Below are 24,938 nucleotides of genomic sequence, written 5' to 3'. Positions count from 1 at the left end.
TAAAGTAGCTATAAAATATGATATAAATAACTTATTGGTTTCTGAGTGTTAGTCATAGGATTGTATAGTAGAAAATAACTGGACTGTAGATCAATAGAATGTGATTTTAGTCCCAGCTAAGACACTTTTTTTTTTTTTTAAGACACTTAAGATCTGTGTGACGTTAGGCAAGTAATCTGACTTCTCAGGGTTTGTTATTCTGATTTTTACTGTCTACAATAAGGATATTAAATATCATATAAGTTATGCCGAAGAACTTTAACAAATATAAGTTGTTATGATATTACCTTAAAATATCATTTATGTGAATTTTACTCAGAAAAATATACTGCATTAAAATTTGATACAAAGGTTGATTTTTCAGCCAGCTTTAATAGGCCTAATTTTTGTAGCTTGGTATTTATCATAGTTCAAACCTGGTTACCAGGTATCTGCCTTGCCATTAACTAGGTGTGAGTCTTTAAGCAAGTTAGTTAATTGTCTAAGCCTTAGTTTCCTCATAGATAAAACAGAGAAGATAGAAGTACCTAACTCAAAGGTTATTGTGAAGAATAAACAAAGCAGTACACATGCCTTTCTAAGTACAACACTGGCTCGTCAGAAATGCTCAGTAATGGTAGTATTAGCAAATAAGTGACTACGCAAGACCGCCTGGGGTTGAATAATTAATGAACGTGCTCAGGCAGGTAGTGAGTTTGCTTATACTTGTGATAATGTCTATTTAATGCTAAGGGTTTACGTTAACTTCCATGTTTACATACATTCTTCTGACAGGACATTGGAAGAGAAACAGGTGCAGTGGTTAGAAGAAAAGCATAAACTTCATGAGCGTATCACAGACAGAGAAGAAAAGTATAATCAAGCTAGAGAGAAACTGCAGCGAGCTGCAGTTGCCCAGAAAAAGGCAAGTGGTTGTTTTTAAAGTGATTTCTACAGAGTAAAATGTAATTAACCATTTAGGAAAATAAAAAGTAGAATTAAAATCGAGATTTTAGTCACCTGTTTAATTTGATATTTAAACCCGATATTTTGCTGTCAACCTTGCAGAGGTAAATTGGGGAAATCCAAACTGCCCGATGGGTTTATTTCTCAATTTTATTTATGAGTCAGTTGTTCAGAGCTGGTGTGCATTTTTCCAAAGAGTTGGTGTTTTTCAGAGTGATAAAGATTCCAGGCCAGGCCATACAAGCCATATTTCAGTCATTCTACACCTAAATTATAGTGTGGTTAGTCTGTTTCAACTGTACCTAACTAGTATCTGTGACATTGCTGTTATGACTTAAATACTTGGTTGTTTGTAACTCAGGAATATAGGAACAAGTATCTCTTTGCCCAGCAGGAAGAACTGGGACTCCGCTTGGTTCTGAAACAGCCATGATAGTTCCCACAGCGTGATCCTTTTGAAGTTTCACCTTTGCAGGCATCCGTTCCCCAGAATCTAAAATGTTTTTTTTTTGGAAACAGTCTAGGGCATCATGGAAATAATGTAGCTAGATGATTCATCTAAGCTAGTGGTTTACAACTGTTTTTCTACTTTAGCAAACCCAAGGAGCGTAGCATGGTCCCATCAGTAACCATTATTCACTGTGGCAGTGGCTCAGCAGTTATTTTCAGCAGGATTTGAGTGTGGGGAGAGTCATGGTAATATAAACTCCTCCCCCCACGGATGATTTTGATCTGTCCCCATTTGATGAATTCCCTTAATAGTGGCACTGGTTGTGGGGAGGTAAGAGAATCTGAGTTGAGAAGAAGGTGCTTCTAGGCATGGACAACAGTATCCTAATAGTCCCTATGTTTACTGGAAAAGCTACCTGTTCACATTTGCATAAAAGAAGACAACTTTAAATCATTCGCATATTCTGAATTTGGAAAACAAGGATACAGCCCCTAGCTATCTATGTACATTATTGGATATAACTGACAAATGTCTCTTGATAGCTGGAGTCACAACATGAGTAGTCTAGAAGTCATTACTTTCCTACTTTTCTTGGTTTCTTTCAATAATACTTTTCTCTGCCCATAATGCTAGAAAAGGTATGGCATTGAGATTAGAGAAATAACATTCACTACATGGGAATCTAAATGTTATACCCAAATATAAATAACTTGATTTTTTCCCCTGGTGCATGCCACTTCTCTTTCTTTCTGTCTGTATTAAGTATATGAACAGTGAACGGGTATTGATGGCCTGTCATCTCAGAAATCCTACTTATCTTTCTTTGTACTGTTTGAAGCCTAGAAGCATCTGAAACCAGATTTTAGTTGCAAATCACAAGCAATTGTGAGGGCTGATTTTATCTTTCATGGAGGAACTTTTATGTCAAGGTTTTAGAGATAATTATCTTAGAGATCAAATTCTAATTATTGAGGTTAGTCTGGGTTGACTTGTTTAGGAGCAAAAGTGACATCCAGTGGTGGGAGAGATTATCAGCTAATCACAGGTATGCCAGAAAGAGGGGAGGAAGGTGATGTATTAAGAAACCTGCAAACTAATATTTCATCAGTATTGTGACCTAGGATGAATTTTTTTTTCCTAACGAAATACCTGCCAAATGATGGGTGTAGACACAGTAAATATTCATTTTACTTTTTAAAATATGATATATTAATTGTGATTTACGTCATAGGAGATTGTTAAGCTCAATTCGATGGATAGCTGTGACCCAGAGCTGTACCATGCACCATGTGGGACAATATTCCAGGAGTTTATGATTTTATATCAGTTAAAGTGGATATGACATAAAAATACTATTAAAAAATACACAAGTATATATAATTTGGGGGCTGGAGGAGATCTTAGTATTCAGATAGCTAGCCCATTCCCCTCTTTTTAATAGATTAGGAAACTAAAATGGTAGGTACCAGGCCACTTAACTAGTAAGTAACAAAACCATGACCAGAACTGACATCATTCAGTTCTCAGTCCAGTGCTCTTTTCATGGCACTGGTACTCTTTAATTTCCCACTTTGATTCCAGATGCTCCACTGCTTTTCTCTTTATTATAGCCATGATACATACGAGTCGTATCTCCTGTGGCAAAATAATCACTATAAAATTAATTTCTGTAACTCATACTCTTTTCCCATTCAAGTGAAAGATAAAGTCTCTGTATGAAAATTTTGGCTATAAGATTGCATAAATATTCATTAGTTATGTTCTCTACAGTCACTGTGAACACTGAATTAGCAAATACCTAACCAGCCATGGTGGCCCTCAGCTGAGAACATGCACATGGGGTGACTTGAGTTTTTTGACGCTCTGGCCCTGTGTATGTCCACGAAAGTGCCACAGATACTGGTTTGGGGATTACAAATAAATTTTAGCCAGTAGGCAGATTCACTACAGAATTCACAAATAATGAAGATAGATTGTAATTCTTAAGAGTGCAACAGACTTTTTAGATTACTTAAATGACAAAAATTATAACTTTCTTATGCTGTTAAGACTTAAGTCACAAAATATGAACTCTAAGGTAGAAATTGTAATCCTTTAGAGTTACTTTCCTGTGAGAGTTTCTTATAACTGGGGAGGAGCAACTTTATTTTTCCCCCAAACTGGATAAGATGACTCACTGCTGTCTGAGTTTGCTTATTTACAACTCTAAGCCCCTAAGCACGAAGCTTATGTCATTTCTGGTAAGTATTTTTCTTTAGTATAAATGATACTTTGCTGTGTTAATTTGTTTGGAAAAACTTGAGCAGGGATCTTGAGTTGCAGTACCCTTCTGTGATAGATGACTTCTCTGTGTGTATCCCTTCCTCCCTCCCTACATTTGGAAGTGTGAATATCAAGGGAGATCTCATGGAGTAAGCACAATGTGCTGTGCTTTTTTATTCTTTTTGAGACACTTAAAGTGACAAATTGTTACTTTTATTCTAAGGTATATCTCTGTGAAGTAATTCTTGGTAAGATAGATCCCATAATGAACGCTTTCAGAAAAGGAATGAACTGTATGTTGAAATTGTAAAATATCTACTGAATATGTTGTGTGCCTAGAATTATTCTATACCCTGAGGGGAAAATAGAAGCCACAATTAATCTCTGCCTTTGATGACTTTATAATCTAGTTAGAGAAATAAGATGTTGTTGTTGTTAGGTGCCGTTGAGTCGGTTCAGACTCATAGCGACCCTATGCACAATAGAACGGAACACTGCCCAGTCCCGCGCCATCCTTACAGTCGTTATGCTTGAGCTCATTGTTGCAGCCACTGTGTCAATCCAACTCGTTGAGGATCTTCCTCTTTTCCACTGACCCTGTACCCTGCCAAGCATGATGTCCTTCTCCAGGGACTGATCCCTCCTGACAACATGTCCAAAGTATGTAAGACACAGTCTTGCCATCCTTGATTCTAAAGAGTATTCTGGTTGTACTTCTTCCAAGACAGATTTGTTCATTCTTTTGGCAGTCCATGGTGTATTCAGTATTCTTCACCAACACCACAATTCAAAGGCGTCAATTCTTGTTCGTCTTCCTTATTCATTGTCCAGCTTTCACATGCATATGATGCGATTGAAAATACCATGGCTTGGGTCAGGCGCACCTTAGTTTTCAGGGTGACATCTTTGCTCTTCAACACTTTGAAGAGGTCCTTTGCAGCAGATTTACCCAATGCAATGCATCTTTTGATTTCCTGACTACTGCTTCCATGGCTGTTGATTGTGGATCCAGGTAAAATGAAATCCTTGACAACTTCAATCTTTTCTCTGTTTATCATGATGTTGCTCATTGGTCCACTTGTGAGGATTTTTGTTTTCTTTATGTTGAGGTGTAATCCATACTGAAGGCTGTGGTCTTTGATCTTCATTAGTAAGTGCTTTAAGTCCTCTTCACTTTCAGTAAGCAAGGCTGTGTCATCTTCATAACGCAGGTTGTTAATGAGTCTGCCTCCAATCCTGATGCCCTGTTCTTCATATAGTCCAGCTTCTCGTATTATTTGTCCCCCATGTGTCTGTCAGTTTGTTGTACTGTTGGGGCTTGCATGTTGCTGTGATGCTGGAAGCTATGCCACCAGTATTCAGATACCAGTAGGGTCACCCACGGAGGACAGGTTTCAGCTGAGCTTCCAGACTAAGACAGACTAGGAAGAAGGACCCAGCAGTCTACTTCTGAAAAGCATTAGCCAGTGAAAACCTTATGAGTAGCAGCGGAACATTGTCTGATATAGTGCTGGAAGATGAGCCCCCCAGGTTGGAAGGCACTCAAAATATGACTGGGGAAGAGCTGCCTCCTCAAAGTTGTGTCGACCTTAATGATGTGGGTGGAGTAAAGCTTTCGGGACCTTCATTTGCTGATGTGGCACAACTCAAAATGAGAAGAAACAGCTGCAAACATCCATTAATAATCAGAACCTGGAATGTATGAAGTATGAATCTAGGAAAATTGGAAATCGTCAAAAATGAAATGGAATGCATAAACATTGATATCCTGGGCATCAGTGAGCTGAAGTGGACTGGTATTGGCCATTTTGAATTGGACAATCATGTAGTCTACTATGCTGGGAATGACAACTCGAAGAGGAATGGTGTTGCATTCATCGTCAAAAAGAACATTTCAAGATCTATCCTGAAGTACAACGCTGTCAGTGATAGGATAATATCCATACGGCTACAAGGAAGAGCAGTTAATACGGCTGTTATTCAAATTTACGCACCAACCACTAGAGAAATAAGATAGGAAGCAAGAAATACCTAAAGAATACTATCAGTCACTTTCAGGTGATTATTATGGACGCTAAAGTTTGAGAACCACCATACTAGAGAAAAGAAAGCCTGAAAACAAGGAGACCAGTTAGGAAACTCTTACAGTAAACTAAAAATGAGATGAGAAATCTGGAATTGGGACTTGAGGTGTAGGAATAAAGATGAAGGGTGATTTGTAGAGGTATTTTGAAGGAAAAAAAGTGTACAATATGGTAGTAAATAAGAAGATAGAGTAAAATATGAAGTATTGTAGCTGTGAAGGGCTATAAGTCGAGCTTTATAATGGAATGAAGAATATGTGTCAGTTTAGGGGTAGAAAGAGAAGATAATTCTGACTACACACACACATATGATACGAAGTGATGGCAGTAGGTCCAAGTAGACACGTCCTAGATTCTAAGGGAATATATTATATAGATAATTAGAAATAATGGAACGCAAAGCGTGGGGATGAGTAATTCAGATTAGAGATATATAATTAGAAACATGAAATTTTGGAGATGATTGAAGAATATGAGGACTAATGACTAAGTTGACTTGGAAAGAGAATCTAGGTACAATGAAGGAATGGTCCTAGAGGTAGAGTTATATTGTGGTGTTAGGGAAGCCATATGGAAAGATAAGCATGGAGGATGACATGTTGCTAGATGTAGGGGATTAGTGTTCCATACAGCAGAAATAGCAAGTGCAAGAGAGAGGCAGGGGTCTGCTTGGCATGTTAGAAGGAGCATAAGGAGGCTGACATGGCTGGAATGGAGAGAAAGATAGTAGGCCCGATGATATGGGGACTTTGGCCTTTATTCTGAGTGAGATAGGGATGCATTGGAGAGTTTTGAATTGAGAGATGATATAATCTGAATTATATTTTAGAAGAATCTGTGGCAGTTGTGTAGAGGGCAAAAGAGGACTCAGGGAGATCACTTAGGGTCAGCTTCAGTAGTCCAAGTGAAAGACGATAGAGACTTAGAGAACTAGTGGAGGAATGGTGGTAGATTCTGTATATATTTTAGAGATAGAGCTGACAGTGGATATGGAGTATGAAAGCTAAATCAAAGGTGACTAAGATTTTGGGCTTCAGCGATTGGTAAAATAGAGTTGCCGTTACTGACACAGGGAAGACTATGGAAGGAACAAGTTCAGGGGTAAAATAAAGATGCCTCTTTTGGACATGTTAAGTTTGAGATCCCCAGTAGACTTCAAGTGGAGATGCTAAGTAGTCAGTTGGATACATCAGTCTGGAGTTCAGGGCAGATAAAGATTTGGTAGCCATCAGCATATAGATGGTATTTGAAGCCATGGGATTAGATGAGGCCACTTAGGAAGTAAAGGAAAATTGAGAAGAAAAGAGCTCTGAGAACTGGGCTTTGAGAAATTCCAAAGTTTATTTTCAGTGTTTCCATTATAGCAGAAAGTAGAATTCATAAACTATAAGAAGAGTCAACAGAAAATATCCAAACTGACATAAAGAGAGAATAAATAATAGAAAAAATAGAACACATCATTAGACACATGTGAGACACAGTTGAAAGTTCTGTTGTACATTTTTTTGGGGTCCCTGAGGGAGAGGAGAGAATGGAATGGACACAGTATTTGAACATGTAACAGTCAATAATTTTCCAAAACTAATGCAAGACATTAATGTATGGATTCAAAAAGCTTAGTGTGAACTCTAAGCTGGTGAAATACAAAGAAAACCATACCTGGCATAGCCTAGTCAGATTGCTCAAAACTGAAGACAGAAAATCTTGAAAAGAAGCAGAACAAAAAAAGTAGGCTACCTTTAAGGGAAGAACAATAAGGCAGTTTAATGACTTTCAGCAGAAATTATGGAAGCCAGAGACAATAGATTGACATCTGTAGAATATTAAAAGAAAAGCTTCCAACCTGGAATTCTATATCCAAAGAAAATGTCCTTTAAAAATTAAGGTGAGATGAAGACATTTTCAGACAAATAAATGAGAAACTTTATAAAGTAAATAACAGAATAAACATGCAAAAAAAATCAGGGTGTAGAAGATTTGAACAATATGATTAAACAACTTGAACTAATTCCATATAGAACATTATTCCCAGCAATTGAAGGATACACATTCATTTCACATATACATGGAACATTTGTCACAGTAGACCATGTGCTAGCCCATAAAGTAAGTCACCATGTATTTTTAAAGAATTGAAGTAATATAAAGTTTGTTTTCTGGCAGTGGAATTAAACTAGAAATCTATACCAGAGAGCTAAATTAAGAACCCCCCAGTGTTTGGAATTAAGCAGTACACTTGTAAATAATCCATCAGTGAAAGAAGAAATGACAATGGAAATTGGAAAATATTTTGAACTAAATAAAAGTATGATACATTAACACTTGTGTGATACAGCTAAAGCAGTGCTACAGGATAGTTTATAGCTCTAAAGGCATATAATAGAAGAAAAGTTTAATGATATAAGCTTCCATCTAAAGAAGCTAGCTGAAGGACAGCAAATTAAACCCAAGGGAGGTAGAAGTAAAATAATAATTATAATAATAATCCAGGAATGAGCAGAAATAAACAAAACAGCAAATGTACAATATAGAAAATTGAAAATGACAGGAGTTGGTTTTTTGAAAAGATTGACAAAATTGGCAAAGCCTTAGCAAGACTGATTCCCCTTATTCCTCCCCAAAGATGGATGGGGGATAGATAGATAATACAAATGTACAATATCATGGATGAAAAAAGGGACATCACTACATATCTTACAGGTACTAAAACAAAAAAGGGATATTTTAAAAACAGCTTTATGCCAAAAAAGATACAATTTAGATAAATTCCTTGAAGTACTGCTTAATGAAACTAATAAAAGAATTAGAAAATACGAACAGTCCTGTATCTATTAAAGAAATGGAATTCTTAATTAAAAACCTTCCACAAAGAAAATGCCTGACTCATTTGGCTTCTCTGGTGAATTCTTCCAAATACTTATGGAAGAAGTAATACTGATCTTAACATAAGTTCTCTAGATAATAGAAAGAGAGGAAAAAATACCCCACTTATTTTTATGAGGTTAGGAACTAATATGATCATTATAAGAAAAGGAAACTACATCATGCACATAGATGCAATTCTTAAATGAAATATTAGCCAAGTGAACCCAGTGATATGTAAAAAAGTATATCATGACAACGTTGGGTTTATTCTAGGAATGCAAGGTGGTTTAACATTCAGAATCAATCCGTATAATTCAACACCCTAACTGAACAAAGAAGAAAAACCATTGTGATTATCTTAACCTATGCAGAAAAATAATTTGATAAAATCCAATAATGCTTACATGATAAAAACTCTAGGAATAGAAGGGAATTTCCAATATGATATATGATAAATGGTATCTACAAAAATCCGACAGCTAACATCAGACTTCTTGGTAAAATATTGAACGCTTACCCCCACCCACCCAAGTTTAGGAACAAGGCAAGTATGTCTACTATCAACATTTTTTTCAGCATTTTATTGGAAGCCCTAGCTAGTATAGTAAGGGAAGAAAAGAAATAAAAGGTAGAAAGATTGGACAGAAAGAAGTAAAATTGTCATTATTCACAGATGACATGATTATGTATGCATAAAATACAAACAAATATATTAATACGTGAATTTTTAAAATTGCTGGCTATAAGACAAGTAATAACTATCAGTTATCTTTCTTTTGCTCACAATTAGAAAATGAAAAATTTAAATACCATTTACAATAGTATGAAAAAACAAAAACACCTAGGAATACATCTGATGAAAGATGGGTAAGACATCTACATTGGAAACTATAAATGCTGTCAAGAAAAAAATCTAAAAAAAACCTGGATGAAGGGAAAACTATACCATGTTTATAATTTGGTAGATGTCAGTTCTCAAATTGTACTGTAGATTGAATACAACCCTAATCAAAGCCTCAACATGCTTCTTTGTGGAAATTGGAAAGTAGATTCTAAAATTTGTAGGGAAATACAAAGGACCTAGAGTAACCAAGGCAATCTTGAAGAACAAAGCTGAAGGACTCGCACTACTAGATACCGAAACTTATTATAAGCTACAGTAATTAAAACAGTGTGGTATTGGTATAAGGATAGACAGACAAATGGAACAGAAAAGAATCCAGAAATAGACCCACAAATATGTGTTCACCTGATTTACCACAAAGAGACCATTGCATTTCATCAAGAAAGAATGATCCTTTATATAAATGGTACTTAGTCAATTGGCTATCCTCAATCCAACCTCACAGCATACATAAAAATGAATCACAGACCTAACTATGAAAAGGTTAAATAAAGCTTCTAGAAGAATATCATAGGATCTTGAGATAAAGATTTCTTAAACAGTGCACAAAAAGCATTAACCATAAAATATGATTGATACTTTGGATTTTATTAAAATTAAGAACTTCTGTTTATCAACTGCAACTCACATATTGCTGGTGGGTGTGTAATTGGTAATTGGTAGAACCACTTTAGAAACCTGGCAGCATCCACTACAGCTAAAACATAAGTGTCTCAGGCTGGGTTCTCTAGAGAAGCAAAACCAGTAAATCATATAAATATATAGAGAGATTTATATCAAAGAAACGGCTCACACGATTGTAGAGGCTGAAATGTCCCAAGTCTGTGGATTAGGATAGAGGCTTCTCCCAATTCACGTAGCCATAGGTGCTGGCAAACCCAAGATCAGTGGGTCAGAAAGAAGGGCTCTTGCTCACAGGCTCTGAATACTGATGAATCCCAAGACTGGCAGGCAAGACGGTAAGGCTTCTCCTGATTTACATAGTTGCAGAGGCTGGCAAGCCCAAGATCAGCAGGTTAGAGAGAGCAGGACTCCCCTCACAGGCTGTGAAGATTGGTGAATCCCAAGAGCAGCAGATAAGCTGATAGCTCAAGTCCCGAGAACCGGAGGTCAGATGAACAGGAGGCAGCTGCAGGATCCAGAGTGAGCAAAAAGCTAGAACGTCTGCTTGTATATTTGGATGCAGGCCACACCTCCAAGGAAACTCTTTCAACTGATTGGCTACTCACAGCAGATCCCATCATGGGAGTGATCACATATAAAATGTGAGAATCATGGCCCAGCCAAGTTGACATACAGTCTTAACCATCATAATATGTATACCCTATGACCCACTTCTGGGAGTATACTCAAGGGAAGTGAGTAGTTATATCCACCAAAAGACATGTTCAGGAAACTTTATTCATAATAGCCCCAAACTGGTAACAATTAAAATTTTATCAACAGGAGAACATAAATTGTGGTATATTCATACAATGAGTGATGACATAGTAATGAAAAAGGACTACTGTGACAGCAGTGGGGCCCTGGTGGTGCAGAGGTTAAGCGTTTGGCTGCTAACCAAAAGGTCGGCAGTTCAAATCCACCAGCTGCTCCTTGGAAACCTTATGGGGTAGTTCTACTCTGTTCTGTAGAGTCGCTATAATTCAGAATCAACTTGACAGCAGTTTTTTTTTTTTTTTTTTTGGTGACAGCAATAACATGAATTAGTCATTTAGATATAATTTTGAGAAAAAAATCCAGATTTCAAAGAGTAATACTGTGTGATTTCTTTTATATGGATGAATAGATGGTTATATAGAATCCTAAAAGGAGCCCTGGTGGCTTAGTGGTTAAGTGCTTGGTTGCTAATAGAAAGGTCAGTGGTTCCAACTTACCAGCTGCTCTGTAGGAGAAAGATCTGGTAGTCTGCTTCCACAAAGATATACAGACCCGGAAACCCTATGGTGCAATGCTTCTCTGTCCTGTGGGGTCCCTATGAGTCTGAATCGATTTGTCTGCGACTGGTTTGTTTTTAATTACCCATAAATATGTAAATATATATTTGTGGTGATAAAGGTCAGAAGAGTGGTTTCTTTACAAGGTAGATGGGAGGAAGCACAAGGGAGCCTTCCAGGGTACTGGAGGAGGTGGAGCAATGGGAAGCATGAGAAGGAATGCCCATACCAGCATTATTTTTAATAATACCAACTGGAAATAACCCAAATGACCCTTAACAGTGGACTGGGTTGATATACTAAATTATGTAATATTCATAAGTGGACTACAATATGTGGCAATGAATGAAATATACCTGTGAGCATAACAGGAGTAAATCTCACAAACATAATGTTGAGTGAAAGAAAAAAGCCATTCGTAAAAGTATATACTATGATTCCATTGATACAAAGTTCAAAAATAGGCAAAAGTAAACTATAGCATCAGAAGTTAATTACTTGATTACCTTTTCAGACAGAGGGGCTGATTGGAAGAGGGGAAGGGTGGGGGCAATTCAGGCATAGCAGTGTACTTGACCTGCGAGGTAATTAACACCAGCATTTGCCTTGTGGTTTTCGACTGAGTTATACTTCAGTAAAAAAGTTAGAAAACTAATACCTAAAAGTTTTATACCTACTAAATAAGTTCCAACATTATAGGTCTGTTTTTGAGGGGGAAAAAAACCAAAAACCTGTTTTAAAACTGAAAAAAATTAGTTTTTTTCCACATGCTCCTTTTGCATTATACATAGATTTTCCCATATTATTTAATGAAACCATACCATGTTTGTAGAAAATTTTCCCTTTTATGTACCTGTAAAATTTCTTTTTCTTTTTGATATTTAGAAACTGAGATGTATCCAAAATCTACCTTCGCTTTCTGGTCCTTTAATTTGCTGCTTTGGTAGCAATTCATTAATGCAAACGTGCTTTTAATTTTGAATTTTGTTTCAGTTCTTTTAAACACATGATATCTTCTGGGAGAATGAAGAGCTCATGATTCCTAATCAGGTGGCAGACAGACTCATTAGTAAAATGTGACTCCTTCCCTTTTTAGATTTATTACTTGCAGCAATTTAGTTATTGATACCAATATCTGGTTTGGCATTCATAATAGTCCTGTGTGTCACGTTGAAGATACGAGATAGATATGTGGTTTATTATCTTTGCAATTTTCAAAAAGAGGAATATCTACTAATCTTTGCTCCTGATATTCACTGAAAATACTAATTTCTAAATAAAAATTTGGGAGTGAGTTAAATATTCACTATCTTGCTCAAATAGGAGATTATGTGTTAACATACGTGCTCATAGTAATTGTTTCTCTTTTTCTAGAGGAAATCTCTTCATGAAAACAAATTGAAGAGACTGCAGGAGAAAATAGAAGTTTTGGAGGCAAAGAGAGAAGAATTGGAAACAGAAAACCAGGTGTTAAATAGGTAATGTTTTATATGTACATACACCACGTGGTTATTTTGATGGTACAGAACTTTGTTTCTGGGTATAATGCGCTTTGTTTATTTAATCGCTTTATTTTTTTTTTTTCTTTAAAACTATATATTTTTAAAAATTCTAAAACCATTTGGTAACCCCTAATCCATTATCTGTTTTTTTTTTTTTTTCCTTCTAAATAAATGTTCCATCAAACCAAAAGATTTCTCTATGTGCCATGTGTTTGTGCTGTGGTTGGTACTGAAAGCTCAGTCTGCTTCAGGAGCTCACTTCGGTAGCCATAAGTGGTGTGAGTCCTTGCTGCTGAGACAACAAAACCGTTGTAGCTATTTCATGGTTTTTAAAATTGGGGCTGCAGATTTGAATCAAAGGTCAAGTTTTGGTTGCCCAGTATGGAAAATATTGGGCTATAGCTTCTGGCTTTGGAATCATATCAAGCACAGCAGATAATCAACGTTGTTAGCCTTTCTTAAGCAGAGAAGACTTACCATATTCAGCTGAATCTTTTCAAGTTACATATTTTTTAAAAGGGACTGAGAAAATCAGTAGTAGCATTTCTAACATATTTGATTCAGTTTAATAAAATCTTTTCAAATTCAGCTAATTAGTGGTAGCTTCAGCACTCCAGCTATTCAAGTCCTGGACTTGCCTGTTACAGAAATTGCCTATCATGTCAAGGAATGATGTTTTATGATGTGCTCTGTTGTTCTTGGATATACTTGTTACCCAAATTCCAACAGTTGGTTTTTAGAACACCCAAGAAGCTTTTAGACTGTGGAATTAATGCCAACTCTACAATACTCTGTTGCAAACCAGGAAATCACCAAATTCATTCTAAAACAAAATTAACTTACTACCTCTTCCCTTAATTCCAATTAATATTGAAATATCAATTCAAGATTGGGCAGTTGTGGCACAGATTATATAAAACTTGGGGTAGTTTTATAGCCATATTTGATTATCCCTGTGGTTGGTGGTCAGGAGAGTCATGGTCGGACCAATAAGAAGATGATGTGTGCAGGCCGTACAGGTCAGCTTGTTTCTCCAGCTGATTCTCCTGAAATTGGGTAGCTTCCCCTTGGTGATTAGCTACACTTTTTTAATTAGGTTGAACAGTATGAACTTGCTTATATTTGACTATATTTCATCTACAAAAATGACACTTTCACAAGGTTCAACCTAGTAGTTTCTGCGTTTCCATTTGATTCCTTCTGTAAGATAAAGAACCCCTTTGGTTTAAAGGTGTCTTAGTTTCAAGATTCATGAGTAGGGAGAGGGCAAATAAAACTTTAAGTTGCTAACTGGCAATGCTGGTAATGTTCACGTGTGATTAAGATGCAATGTCATGTTTCTCTTTATCTTTTCCGATAAATAGCATTTTACCTATATATTGCATGTAGATAAATTTTCTAATTTAGAAACTTGTTTCTTCTAATTTAAAATTATATTCTGTGAAACATACTATTCTTCTATAGAGTATAACTGCATCGAAGAGCAGTAATATGATTTTTTTTTCCTTTTAAGACAAAATGTTCCATTTGAAGAATATACAAGGATTCAGAAAAGACTGAAGGATATACAGAGAAGACATAATGAATTTCGAAGTTTGATTTTGGTTCCTAACATGCCTCCCACAGCATCCATCAACCCTGTTAGCTTTCAGTCATCAAACATGGGTCCAGGCATGGAACTGTCCTTCCCTCCTCATCTTCAGGTAAGGGCATTTATTTTAGGGGAAAAAAGGTCAGGCAAAAATTTCTGTAGGTTTTTACCTGTTTAAATAAAAAGTTCAAACCTCAAATTGTGAATATGATCAGTACTCAGAATTAGCTATAAAAATGACATACTCCATTTAAGCCAGGTCAGTTTTAACTTTTCCCTTTCATTTATCAGAGAAATTTCCTGAGAAGCAAAGTAGATTTGAATCTACTCTGACTATCCTTTAATGATGATTCTAGGAGCAAAATCTCCTGTCAGGCAGTAGAAAAGAAGAAACTTGATTGATTGGTTCTTGAATAACCTACTTCGTAGCCCACTCATATTGCATGTTTACTATGTGCCATGCACTGTAGTATGAATTTTCTAGACAGTGTTTTATTTAGTCCTAATGAGAAATGCTTTGAGGCAGGTATTATTATTATCAATTTATAGATAAGGAAACGGAGAGAGGCTTGCCTAAGGTCGTACCTAGTAATGGAGCCCTGGTGGTGCAACGGTTAAGCCTCTCTGCTAACTGAAAGGTTGGTGGTTCAAATCTACCCAGTGGCTCTGCAGAAGGAAGACCTGGTGATTTGCTCTGTAAAGATTGTAGCCTAGAAATCCCTATGGAGTGGTTCTTCTCTGTCACGTGGGCCACTATGAGTTGAAATCACCTTGACGGCACCCAACAACAACAACATAGCTAGTACGTGACAGAGTTAAGTTTCAAACTTAAATCTGTGTGATACTAAAACCTGGTCTCTTTTCTACTATATCAGTACACTAAAATATTGAAGGAATCAAACTGATTGTCTGATTTTCAGAAGATAGACTATTAATAAGTGAGCCCTGGAGATTTTAGTCACCGAGTGCTTTGTTGACGATACACTGCTGTTAGACTCCAGTCCTGTTAGAACAGCTACCACACAGGTATACCAGGGCCTGCATTAGTATTTTCTGATTCACTCCCTGCTGGATTGTACAGCCAGAAAAAAACAGACTTTGGGTTTTGCTTAAGGCTAGAGCCTGAGGCAGAAAAGAAGTGAGGACGAGTTAGTAGTCTAGCCCATGCTGCTCTGTTCTTAAACTCCTAAAACGGTCATTGTTTCCTTGCCAGATGTTGCCGGCTTGTGCGAAAGAGGCCGACTGAGGCTGCTGCTTAGCAGTTACTTTTCCATAGTTTTTCTAACAGTCACTTTTGCTCTGCTTTCTCTGCAACATTTAAGGAGGAACAGCATCAAAGGGAACTCTCTTTACTGCGTAAAAGACTAGAAGAACTAGAAACAACACAAAGAAAACAACTAGAGGAACTTGGATCTCCTGGAGAATGATGTTCTTGGAGAAAAGGCAGAACAAAAGGGGCAAAATCAGTGACTCAATAAAGCTTGAAGTTTTAACATATGTGGCATTTAGATACTTTATTACCGTTTGCCAAAACACCTGAATGTACCTCAAGGAAAGGTACCAGCTGCATACTGTATTTCATGAGGTCTGGGATTTTAGGATACCAACGACCAACGAAGCATTAAAAGAAGCCATTTCAGAGATACTTAGATCATCTATTGACAATCCTTTGAGAATATTAAAAAAAAGAGTTAGGGAATCAAGTTTTAAAATTATTTTATTTTGTTGAACTTTCTGGCATTTTGCGTGAAATATGCCCATGCTGAATTCCCTCTTCCTTATCTCCAAGAGGCTTGGCAATAACAGGGTCTGCAAATACCTTCTGGTTTACTGTATATGAGTTATAAACCTCTAGTTCTTAAAAAAACATGACAATTTAAAAATCAGCATAAAAAATAAAACTTAAAGTTATCTATATATTCATTACAAAGGCTACGTTTTCTAAAACCTGTGTGCACATAATTTATTACAGAGCTTAATAAATATTTTTCTATCTATATTGTCTTGTGTTTAATTTCACTTTGACCATATGTATTGAGCAGTAGGAGCCCTGGTGGTGCAGTGGTTAAGAGCTTAGCTGCTAACCAAAAGGTTGGCTGTTCAAATCTACCAGCCACTGCTTGGAAACCCTATAAGGCAGTTCTGCTCTGTCCTATACTGTCACTATGAGTTGGAACTGTCTCCTCAGCAACGGGTTTGGGTTTTTGGGGGTATTTACCAATGTAGCTCTCACTGAGTTTGGCTTTGTTGAGTTGGAATTAATAGAAAATAACAAAGTACAAATAATTAAATCCTGTGGCTGTATAAAAAGGGGGCCATCAGTTGTAAAACTTGAACCCAGCGTGTTTCCTGTAGAAGTATTGTTGGTATTTAATTTTGCTTTCCACTATTTTGAATCTAACCAAATAATTATAAACGTTTTATTTCTGCACATCCTTAAGTATGCCATCGTTTACTTTTTTTTCCACTGTGCACCCAGCAGCTTTTTATGTAACATCTTTTAGAGGAATTCTGCTGGAATAATTTCATGTCAACAAGGCACAGCTCAAGCCTGCCAAACTAAGTGGAATTTTCATTAACCAGAAGTCTTCATAATCAAAATCCAAGTTGATATTGGAGACCAGGAATGTAACTGAGCAGCCCTTAGCATCAGTTAACAAGAAACTAGGTTCAGACTTACTATCTAATATAGCTGCTTATTCACAGAGAGTATACAGTGACATCTTGTTCCTGAAAAACTATTCATTTACATGTAGCCACTTAGAATAAAAAAGCTACTATAGCTGGAAAAATGAAAAAAAGGCAAAAAGAGTCCACGGTTACATCAAAATGTTTATTTTTGGATATAGACATTTAAAACATTCATCTCCAAGAACAGCTTCAATCAGGTATACAATAAGAAATAGACTTTAAATCCTAGTACGGAAAAGGTAACCGAATAAATTTTTAATTGCTGCTGTAGACACTAGTGTTAGAAAAAAAAGTTTATAAATGAATCGTTTTGCACCAAAAAAATAAGCAAAGAAACTTGAAAATAGATATTGTTTGCCATTTGTTTCTCTGGTTGCTGTTTAATATGGACCCAGTGACTGATTGTCTTCAGCACACATCTGATTCGGCCATTTTCTGCGTTTGGCTAATGTAATCCAAAGTGTGGATCTAGACAGTGCTTTTCACTGGAGGATTGACAAACACGCTACATACATTAGTGAATCTTCACGCCACCTCAGTGAGGTAGGTTAGAAATATTATACAGAAATCGAGGCACAAAGAGGTAAGTGACTTGCCCAAAGTTCCAAACAGCACAGTTCCTGGAAGAGCAGATAATTCTCCACACGGGACCTGCGTGCCAGAGGGCTGGACAGGGACACCCTCATCTGTAGCATTTAGTAAATACTGAGATAAAGCTGTAGCTGATCCTTTGAGTTTTCTGAGCATTTCTGTACCCTAAAGAAGGGGAAGTCTTTTGGGCAACTCTCCTACCCTTGGCTCTCAACTCTCCTACTGGTGTTCACTTATGAACTCCTTCACATCTTTCAAGACTGTGTAGCAGCCTTAGACGGGGCCAGACCTCACTCTGTAATACTTACAAGGAACTTATTTGGTAGTATTTTTGAGGTGTGTCCATTGGACAGACAATGGTCAAAAGTGATGGGGTTAGGAAGGTGCCTATCAGGGCAGTAACTGCTTCATTTCTGATCAGTTGGTTAAGGTGTCACCTCTCTCACTCTTTATTTACCAGATATCGAGGAGCAAAAAGAATTTGATTTATCTCAGATAAACTTTGTGTTTAAATCCTGACGTTACATACAGTGTTGGTCAATGATTTTAAGGAATGTGTGGTCAGTGTTTTGCTTGCTATTTAAAAAAATGTATTTCCTAGATTGGGAATTTGGAGCACCAAGGGTAAAAGGTGCCATAAGAAAAGCTTGAGAGAGTTGCCAATTACGCTTGTTACTCCTTCTGGTTTAATAGAAGGAAAACACAGTGGTATTAAAATTGGTCATGAGCAGCAAAAATTCAGGAATAAAAAATCAGCAATAAAAAGACTACAGTATAACTGGAGAGGGAATTCTTTAAAAAGAAAGGCATGAATAAAATGGATATTTTTAATCCTTTCTCCTGTGAGGAATACTTTCAAAAAGTACATAGTAAGACTAAGATACCAAGTTGTATACTAATATTTTCAGGCCTTGGGCCTTATATATATTTATATATAATACTCCAGTGTGAACAGCAATTTCATGAAATGTAAAATGTATCTTTTTTTTTTTTTTTTAAATCACACACAAGTATTTATAACCACAGGGTTCACTTGAAATCTAAAGCAAGGAGGCACGAGCCTAGAAATGTCTGATTGGGAGAGTGAGCACTCTTCTACAGGCAGCTCTGATCAGAAGTTTTTAAACAGTATACGTAATCTACTAATGAGTTTTTTCCTTTAAACAATACCTAGTAGGCCCACTGTCAAATACATGCTGTATGAAAAAATAAAATAGAAAAAGAAAAAAAGGAATATAAGTTAGAACAGAGTGGCTAAAATGCGATTGCATTTAAAGAAAGCTACACACTCTCCTTGCTTTAGAGCTCCTTGGTGAAATGCAGGTGAGTTTGATGGAGTGCAGTTGGTGACCACTGAAAAACACGAGCCCTTTCAACAATGTTGCAACACTGTTAGTTTTTGGTTTAAAAACACACACACACACTCACGAATGCTAAGTGTACACACTACCAAATTCTGCGGTCAGCTTTTCCAAGAACTACCGGGGAAAGTTTCAATGCTGCAAATCCTCGAGGTTGCCCTCACACCCCCACTTGTTTCCAAATGACTCATTTCACATTTTGTGTTGAGCACTGGCAGTGTCCCTTTTCTGCAGAGGTGCAGTGTAGTCACAAGTGCTACTTAGCTGTAGTTTTCAAACAAAACCACTTACATATTATTGTGCTTAAGTGGAGGCTGTAGTTATAATACTGACGCTTGCTTACTGGCCCTGTGTTCTCTGTAAACAAGGAGACTGTTTGCAACAACCACTTCAACTCTATTTACAGAAGGGTTCCCTCAGGCACAATGTTTGGTCTGCTTTCTGAAAGCTGTGCGTGTACCTGGGTCTGTTACACAAAGACCGTGCTCAAAGTGGAACTTATGTGCAAACTTAAAAAATTAACGAGACAGAGTAGCTCAAGCAGCCATTTTGCTCCCAAGTCGTCTGATGAACTCTGCCAGATTAAGCCAGGCCCCAGAGTGCTTACATCCACTTGCATTTCTTCTTTTCATCAAATAAGACTTTTACATGCAAGAGTTGTTTCTGAGCTTCTTCCAGCCCTCGTTCTCTTTCTAGTTTATTTAGAATCTGTTGACAATTAGAACAGTTATTTTAGATATTGCGGTTTTAGCATTAAACGGGTTTGTTTCTTTATCTTTTCTTTTTTTTTTTTATTTTTTTGCAGTCCTGATGCTGTGAGTGGTAAAATCTGTATGAAACAGATGCCAGCATTTTCTCCAATCATTTACATACTCACTTTGCAAGTTGTTTTGCTAAGTCATTATCACAAGATCAACAACACTTTGGCTTAAAATAGAAGCTCACAAGAAATACCAACTATCTGCTTAAACAAATATGGGGCCAGACTTCAAGGCCCTGCTTTATGCATTATGTCATAGCCATTCCAAGCACAGCAAGCATTTCTGGGCAGCCAGCATGCAGCAAGTAGTCTTCAATGCAGCAGGCAGGGGCATCCTGGTAAGAGATGAATACTTCCCTCCCCTCCTTCCCTCCTCCCCCCCATCCTGTGCAGTGTCGTCCCTCCTCTCCCCTACCCTCCCCAGTGCTTCCCTTCTCACCCCTAACCCCTGGAAAGAGGGATGCTTATCATGTTGAAGGAACTCATTGCCTCTACCCTACCTTAGCGCTTCACTTGATCTTCAAGTAGCAAATGGAATGGGTGAGCTATTCTCACCATTGACATGGATAGCCTGTCCCAGCATGACTGAGTGGGGGGAATCAGGGAAGGGGGGATTAACATATATTTGGAAACAGCGCATCTGATGAATGTGTCTGTGTGAATTCCCAAAGAAAAAAATCCAGATTTAGGAGAATTAATCATAAAGGAGAATGGTTTATTGAAATAGTTTCTTAAGTCAGAAATATGGCATAGTTGTTCATATAACTATTGAATACAGAATCTAGGTGGTTTCACAAGCTTAGCTTTCTTTTTAGCAAATTACAATCCAGCATAAGCTGGCCCCATTTAATAGGACCACTGCTTACTCATCAAGTTATTTGGAGTCAGTGTGGCTGTAGGCCACATGAACTCAAATGTAGATTCAGGCTAGTAAAAAGTAGGCAGCACGATGAAACTCGGAGGGGCAGCCAGGTGCAGGGTCTGGCTTGGTGCCAGGATCCCCCATCTCGGACAGGCTTCCTGGCCTCCTTTTCTGGCCATTTGGGATGCCAGAACTGTCCTGAGACCCATAGAGTGCTATACCCAAATCTTTGTCACTGATACATAAGTTAAAAAAAAAAAAAAATTGTTTTAATTTAAAATCTTACCTCATCAAAATACTTGACGATGTATTTGTAGATTTCTGTCAAGGCCACTTCTTCATTAAATTCATTCTCATGTTTCTTAAATAAAAAAAGGCTTGGTGAGAAATTCTGAATTTTTTTTTTTTTTTTAAGAAGTAACCAAATGGAAGTTAACATCTGTCTTCTAATGATACCTTAGATTCCTGAGTTAAGAATTCTTCCATTTCTGAAGATGACAATGGAGGCAAATCCCTGATTGCTTTGTAGTAAGATTTTACTTCCTCTTTATAGGTTGGGATATCCTTGGCATAGAGAAGTTTATTAGTTGGTGCTTCCTGGAAAAAAGCAACCATGGCAGAAAGAGTGAAAAAACCAAGGGAATTTATAACAGTACAATGTGTCTGAACCTCCACCACCAGTATTATCTCCTGGCTTCGTGCAGTAGGCCTTAATCAATGTTGTTGACTGAATGACTGACTGCCATCTATAGAGTTCTGGTGACTCACTGTTACTTTCAGGCAGATTAAATGCTAATATATTCTGCCTTCCTCTCATAAAAGAACTGAAATTATTATTTTTGCATGATTTTGAGTTACTGTAACAATGGAACTTATTTCAATCATAGTTCATTACTAATGGTTGTAAAAAGCCTGAATTAAAACATTTTTCTCTCATCCTCGCCCACCAGTGAATTTTGGCATTTACAAAAGACTTGATTGTAGATCTGATCGAGCCCTTTATATAACCACGAAACTGGCAACTAATTGGCAGTGGCAGATTTTTCTGCTCGTGCCTTTTGTTTCATTAGATTATAAAGATCTTCCAGTTACCTCAAGGAAACACATGGTCATTAGTGTTGGTGGCTCTGGTGTCTGATTTTGCATAGGTCCCTGTGCAGTTTGAATGTTTTTTATGTAACTATAACAATGATAATATTAAAAAATAATAAAATAAGTGAAAATTTAAATAATCATTATTTGTCACACAATTAAAAAAATTCTACTCAGGAAAGATGGGTGACATGATGATATGGCTGATGTCCTACTACATTTCAAAGAATATCTGAAGCTGAACCAGTAATTTGATGCATCGTTCCAAATGATGCCTAGACTGAGATATTACTGAAATATTTTTACTTGTCAAGTTTAAGTAGAACCCACAGATCATGGGATCATTCATTCAGTAAACATTCAGCCAGGCACTATGGTTGGCATTGGGTATATAAAGATGAAAGAGACCAGTACCTGACCTTAAGAAGATTATAATCTAGTTGGGAAGACAAACTTACACACAGCTTAGTACAAGTGGGGAAACCCTGGTGGCGTAGCGGTTAAGTGCTACGGCTGCTAACCAGCAGTTTGAATCTACCAGGTGCTCCTTGGAAACTTTATGGGGCGTTCTACCCTGTCCTATAGGGTTGCTATGAGTCGGAATTGACTCAGCAACAACGGGTTAGTATAAGTGATTAGTAAGTAGGAGGGAGGGTGCAGAGTAAAGACTGTAGAGGTGAATCAAGTCTGCTACATTGTGTGATTTTAGGCAAGATTTGTAACACTGATGGCAGTGGATTTGGTCATCTCTCAGAACATCAACTTCCTTAACCCCATGGCATAGTGGTTAAGTGCTACGGCTGCTAACCTAAAGGTCGGCAGTTCAAATCCGCCAGGTGTTCCTTGGAAACTATGGGGCAGTTCTACTCTGTCCTATAGGGTTGCTATGAGTCCCAATCGACTCAACAGCAATGGGTTTGGTTTTGGTTTTTCGGTGTACCTTATATGGTTATATATAAGGTATATAACTTACCTTATATGGTTCTTGTGAAGATTAATTGAAATATACCACGAACACAGGAAGTAATTAATAAACAACCATTTTTACTATGAAAAAATAAACATTTAAGTGTCTTTCACTGTGTGGGTGCTAAGAACTTTGTTAGTCAAATGACTAAAGTATTGTGGGAAATAGATCAGGGGAAGGTTCAAAGCATGTGTATTTAAGCTGATCTGAGCCTCGTACCAGTTTCTGGTACCCATTTGGAAATCATGTTTGTTGGATGAATGAATGAGTAGTATTTACTAGACAGAGTAGTTGTGAGACAAGAGGGGATTAGCAAAGGGGTGTGAAAACAAGTTCATAGTGTGTTTGGGAAAAGTAAACTGTAGCATAGAGAGCATGTGAAGTGTGCCAGAAAATTAGGAAGTTGGAAAAGAGACCCGAAGGCCAATCAAGAAGGGCCAGGTGGTACTGCGAAGATTGTTATCTGGTAGGTAATGGGAAGTATTTAAAATTTTTTCAGCAGGAAACTGACAAGATCAGGTTTATGTTCTAGATCACCTGAGATACCCGTTACCGGCTGCTGTTGAGTCAATTCTGACTCACAGCGACCCTATATACAGTGAAAAGGAAAAGGCGGGGGGGTGGGGGAGACAGCAGGGGCAAGGACAGCGGTCAGGAAGTGATTATTACCCCAGTGGAGAAGGGATGGCAGGATGAGGCAGATGGAATAAAAGGAAAGAACAGAGACATTCTGGAGACAGAAGTGAGTGGTAACCGACAGACTGGGGGAAAGGCTGGGGGAAGAGATGAAGAAGAAGGAGTCGAAGGCCAAGGATTCTACCTTGAGAGACTAGGCAATCCTCTAGAAGACAAAAGTAAAAACAGGTTTATTCTGTAGGAATAGTGGTGATAGAGTTTAGATTTAGGCTAGGAGTCTGGGGTGCTTATAAAACATCAATCACTGTTCATCCCAGGCACTCTTAAAATCCTCTACCAAAGAGCCACAGTTCAGCGTTAAAAGATTTTCTGAAATGCACTAGGTACAGATATTATTCCGTTTAATGTATTTCGGAGTACTTCACATAAGACCAAAACACCGCTTTCAAAGTTTGCTCCGTATTTTTATCCTGCTTTGTTTTCTTTTTTTGTTTGTTTGTTTTCTTGGGGCTTTTGATCAGCTAGGAAAACAATATGCATGTTTTGATTATAAACTGACAAACCAATAGCGATACAAATCTCAGGCAAGATTTTCTTCCCCGTAAGCAATTTGTCATATTCAAATAGAGACTCTTTTATGTATATTCAGATGGAACTAATTTAGGCAAATTTCAATAGTTTTACACTTTGGGCTAATGTTTTATCAGTGTCACAGCAGAGTTCTGCAATAGGCTGGAGCTAATCTAATATTTCAGCTTTCCCTTAAAAAAGATACTAGATTACAAACAGAAATAAAGGAGACAGATTTTGGAGCAAAGTGAATGTACAGTGACTATCATTGGCTATTTTCAGCCGGTGTGGTTTAAGCCAATCGTTTATTATTTTTGACAGAGTTGATTTACAAGAAACAGAGAGTGCTTCAAATTCACAGGAGGACATTCAAGAAATACTACAGCGGAGCCCTACCTTCCCTAGTTGCTGCTCCGTAAGAGAAAACGCATCCATGAACGCCTGGGCAATCACTGACAAACAGCCGTCTATGTGTGGCGTCTTCTTAATGTCAAAGACAAACTGAGGGTTCTTCAGGATGTTTACCCAGAAGCGAAGAGGAAGGCTGTTCAAAAGGAGAGAAATCTCTTTCAAATAGGGCCATTCATATGAGGCCAATGTTCTGTGTATCACAGTTTGTAAACGGGCATTTTTGTCCTTGTAATCGAAGTATACAAGTCTGCTTTGGCACACGTACCAAGCAACAGAGGGCAGCATGACTGAGAAAGAACAAGAAAGGGTTAAACTGACAGGGCTACTGAGAGGAAGGACTAGAGGAGGATAAGTCTGAAAGGGGATGAGAATTTTCTCCAGATAGTTCTTGATAATATCAGATGATGGTTACCAATGAGAACATCTCATACTCAGAGCTCTAGAATTAGACCTCTA

General features: G+C 37.5%; 2 protein-coding genes across 5 annotated transcripts in view; one reads left to right on the top strand and one right to left on the bottom strand.

Annotated features, from left to right (window-relative positions):
- CEP83 (centrosomal protein 83) overlaps positions 1 to 16,525 on the top strand; it is a 159,352-nt gene extending 142,827 nt beyond the window's left edge. For 3 of the 4 annotated variants that reach the window (XM_049884077.1, XM_049884078.1, XM_049884079.1), the window contains 4 exons: positions 775 to 904; positions 12,823 to 12,926; positions 14,464 to 14,653; positions 15,864 to 16,525. In XM_049884077.1, the coding sequence (XP_049740034.1) occupies positions 775 to 904; positions 12,823 to 12,926; positions 14,464 to 14,653; positions 15,864 to 15,968 (529 nt within the window). In that variant the 3' untranslated portion in view covers positions 15,969 to 16,525. The other variant, XM_049884081.1, reaches the window with a different exon arrangement.
- An 854-nt stretch (positions 16,526 to 17,379) lies between these two features.
- Positions 17,380 to 24,938, bottom strand: part of PLXNC1 (plexin C1) — a 174,237-nt gene continuing 166,678 nt past the window's right edge. Inside the window, exons 28-31 of the mRNA XM_049884041.1 lie at positions 24,468 to 24,615; positions 21,263 to 21,403; positions 21,093 to 21,167; positions 17,380 to 19,892 (exon numbers count right to left, since the gene is read on the bottom strand). Of these exons, the coding sequence (XP_049739998.1) occupies positions 19,788 to 19,892; positions 21,093 to 21,167; positions 21,263 to 21,403; positions 24,468 to 24,615 (469 nt within the window). The 3' untranslated portion in view covers positions 17,380 to 19,787. The remainder of the gene's footprint in view (positions 19,893 to 21,092; positions 21,168 to 21,262; positions 21,404 to 24,467; positions 24,616 to 24,938) is intronic.

The sequence above is a fragment of the Elephas maximus genome, chromosome 4 (assembly GCF_024166365.1).
Source record: "Elephas maximus indicus isolate mEleMax1 chromosome 4, mEleMax1 primary haplotype, whole genome shotgun sequence".
In the NCBI taxonomy this organism is placed as follows: Eukaryota; Metazoa; Chordata; class Mammalia; order Proboscidea; family Elephantidae; genus Elephas; species Elephas maximus.
Note: the sequence above shows the minus strand (reverse complement) of the source record. Positions and strands in the feature narration are given on the sequence as shown.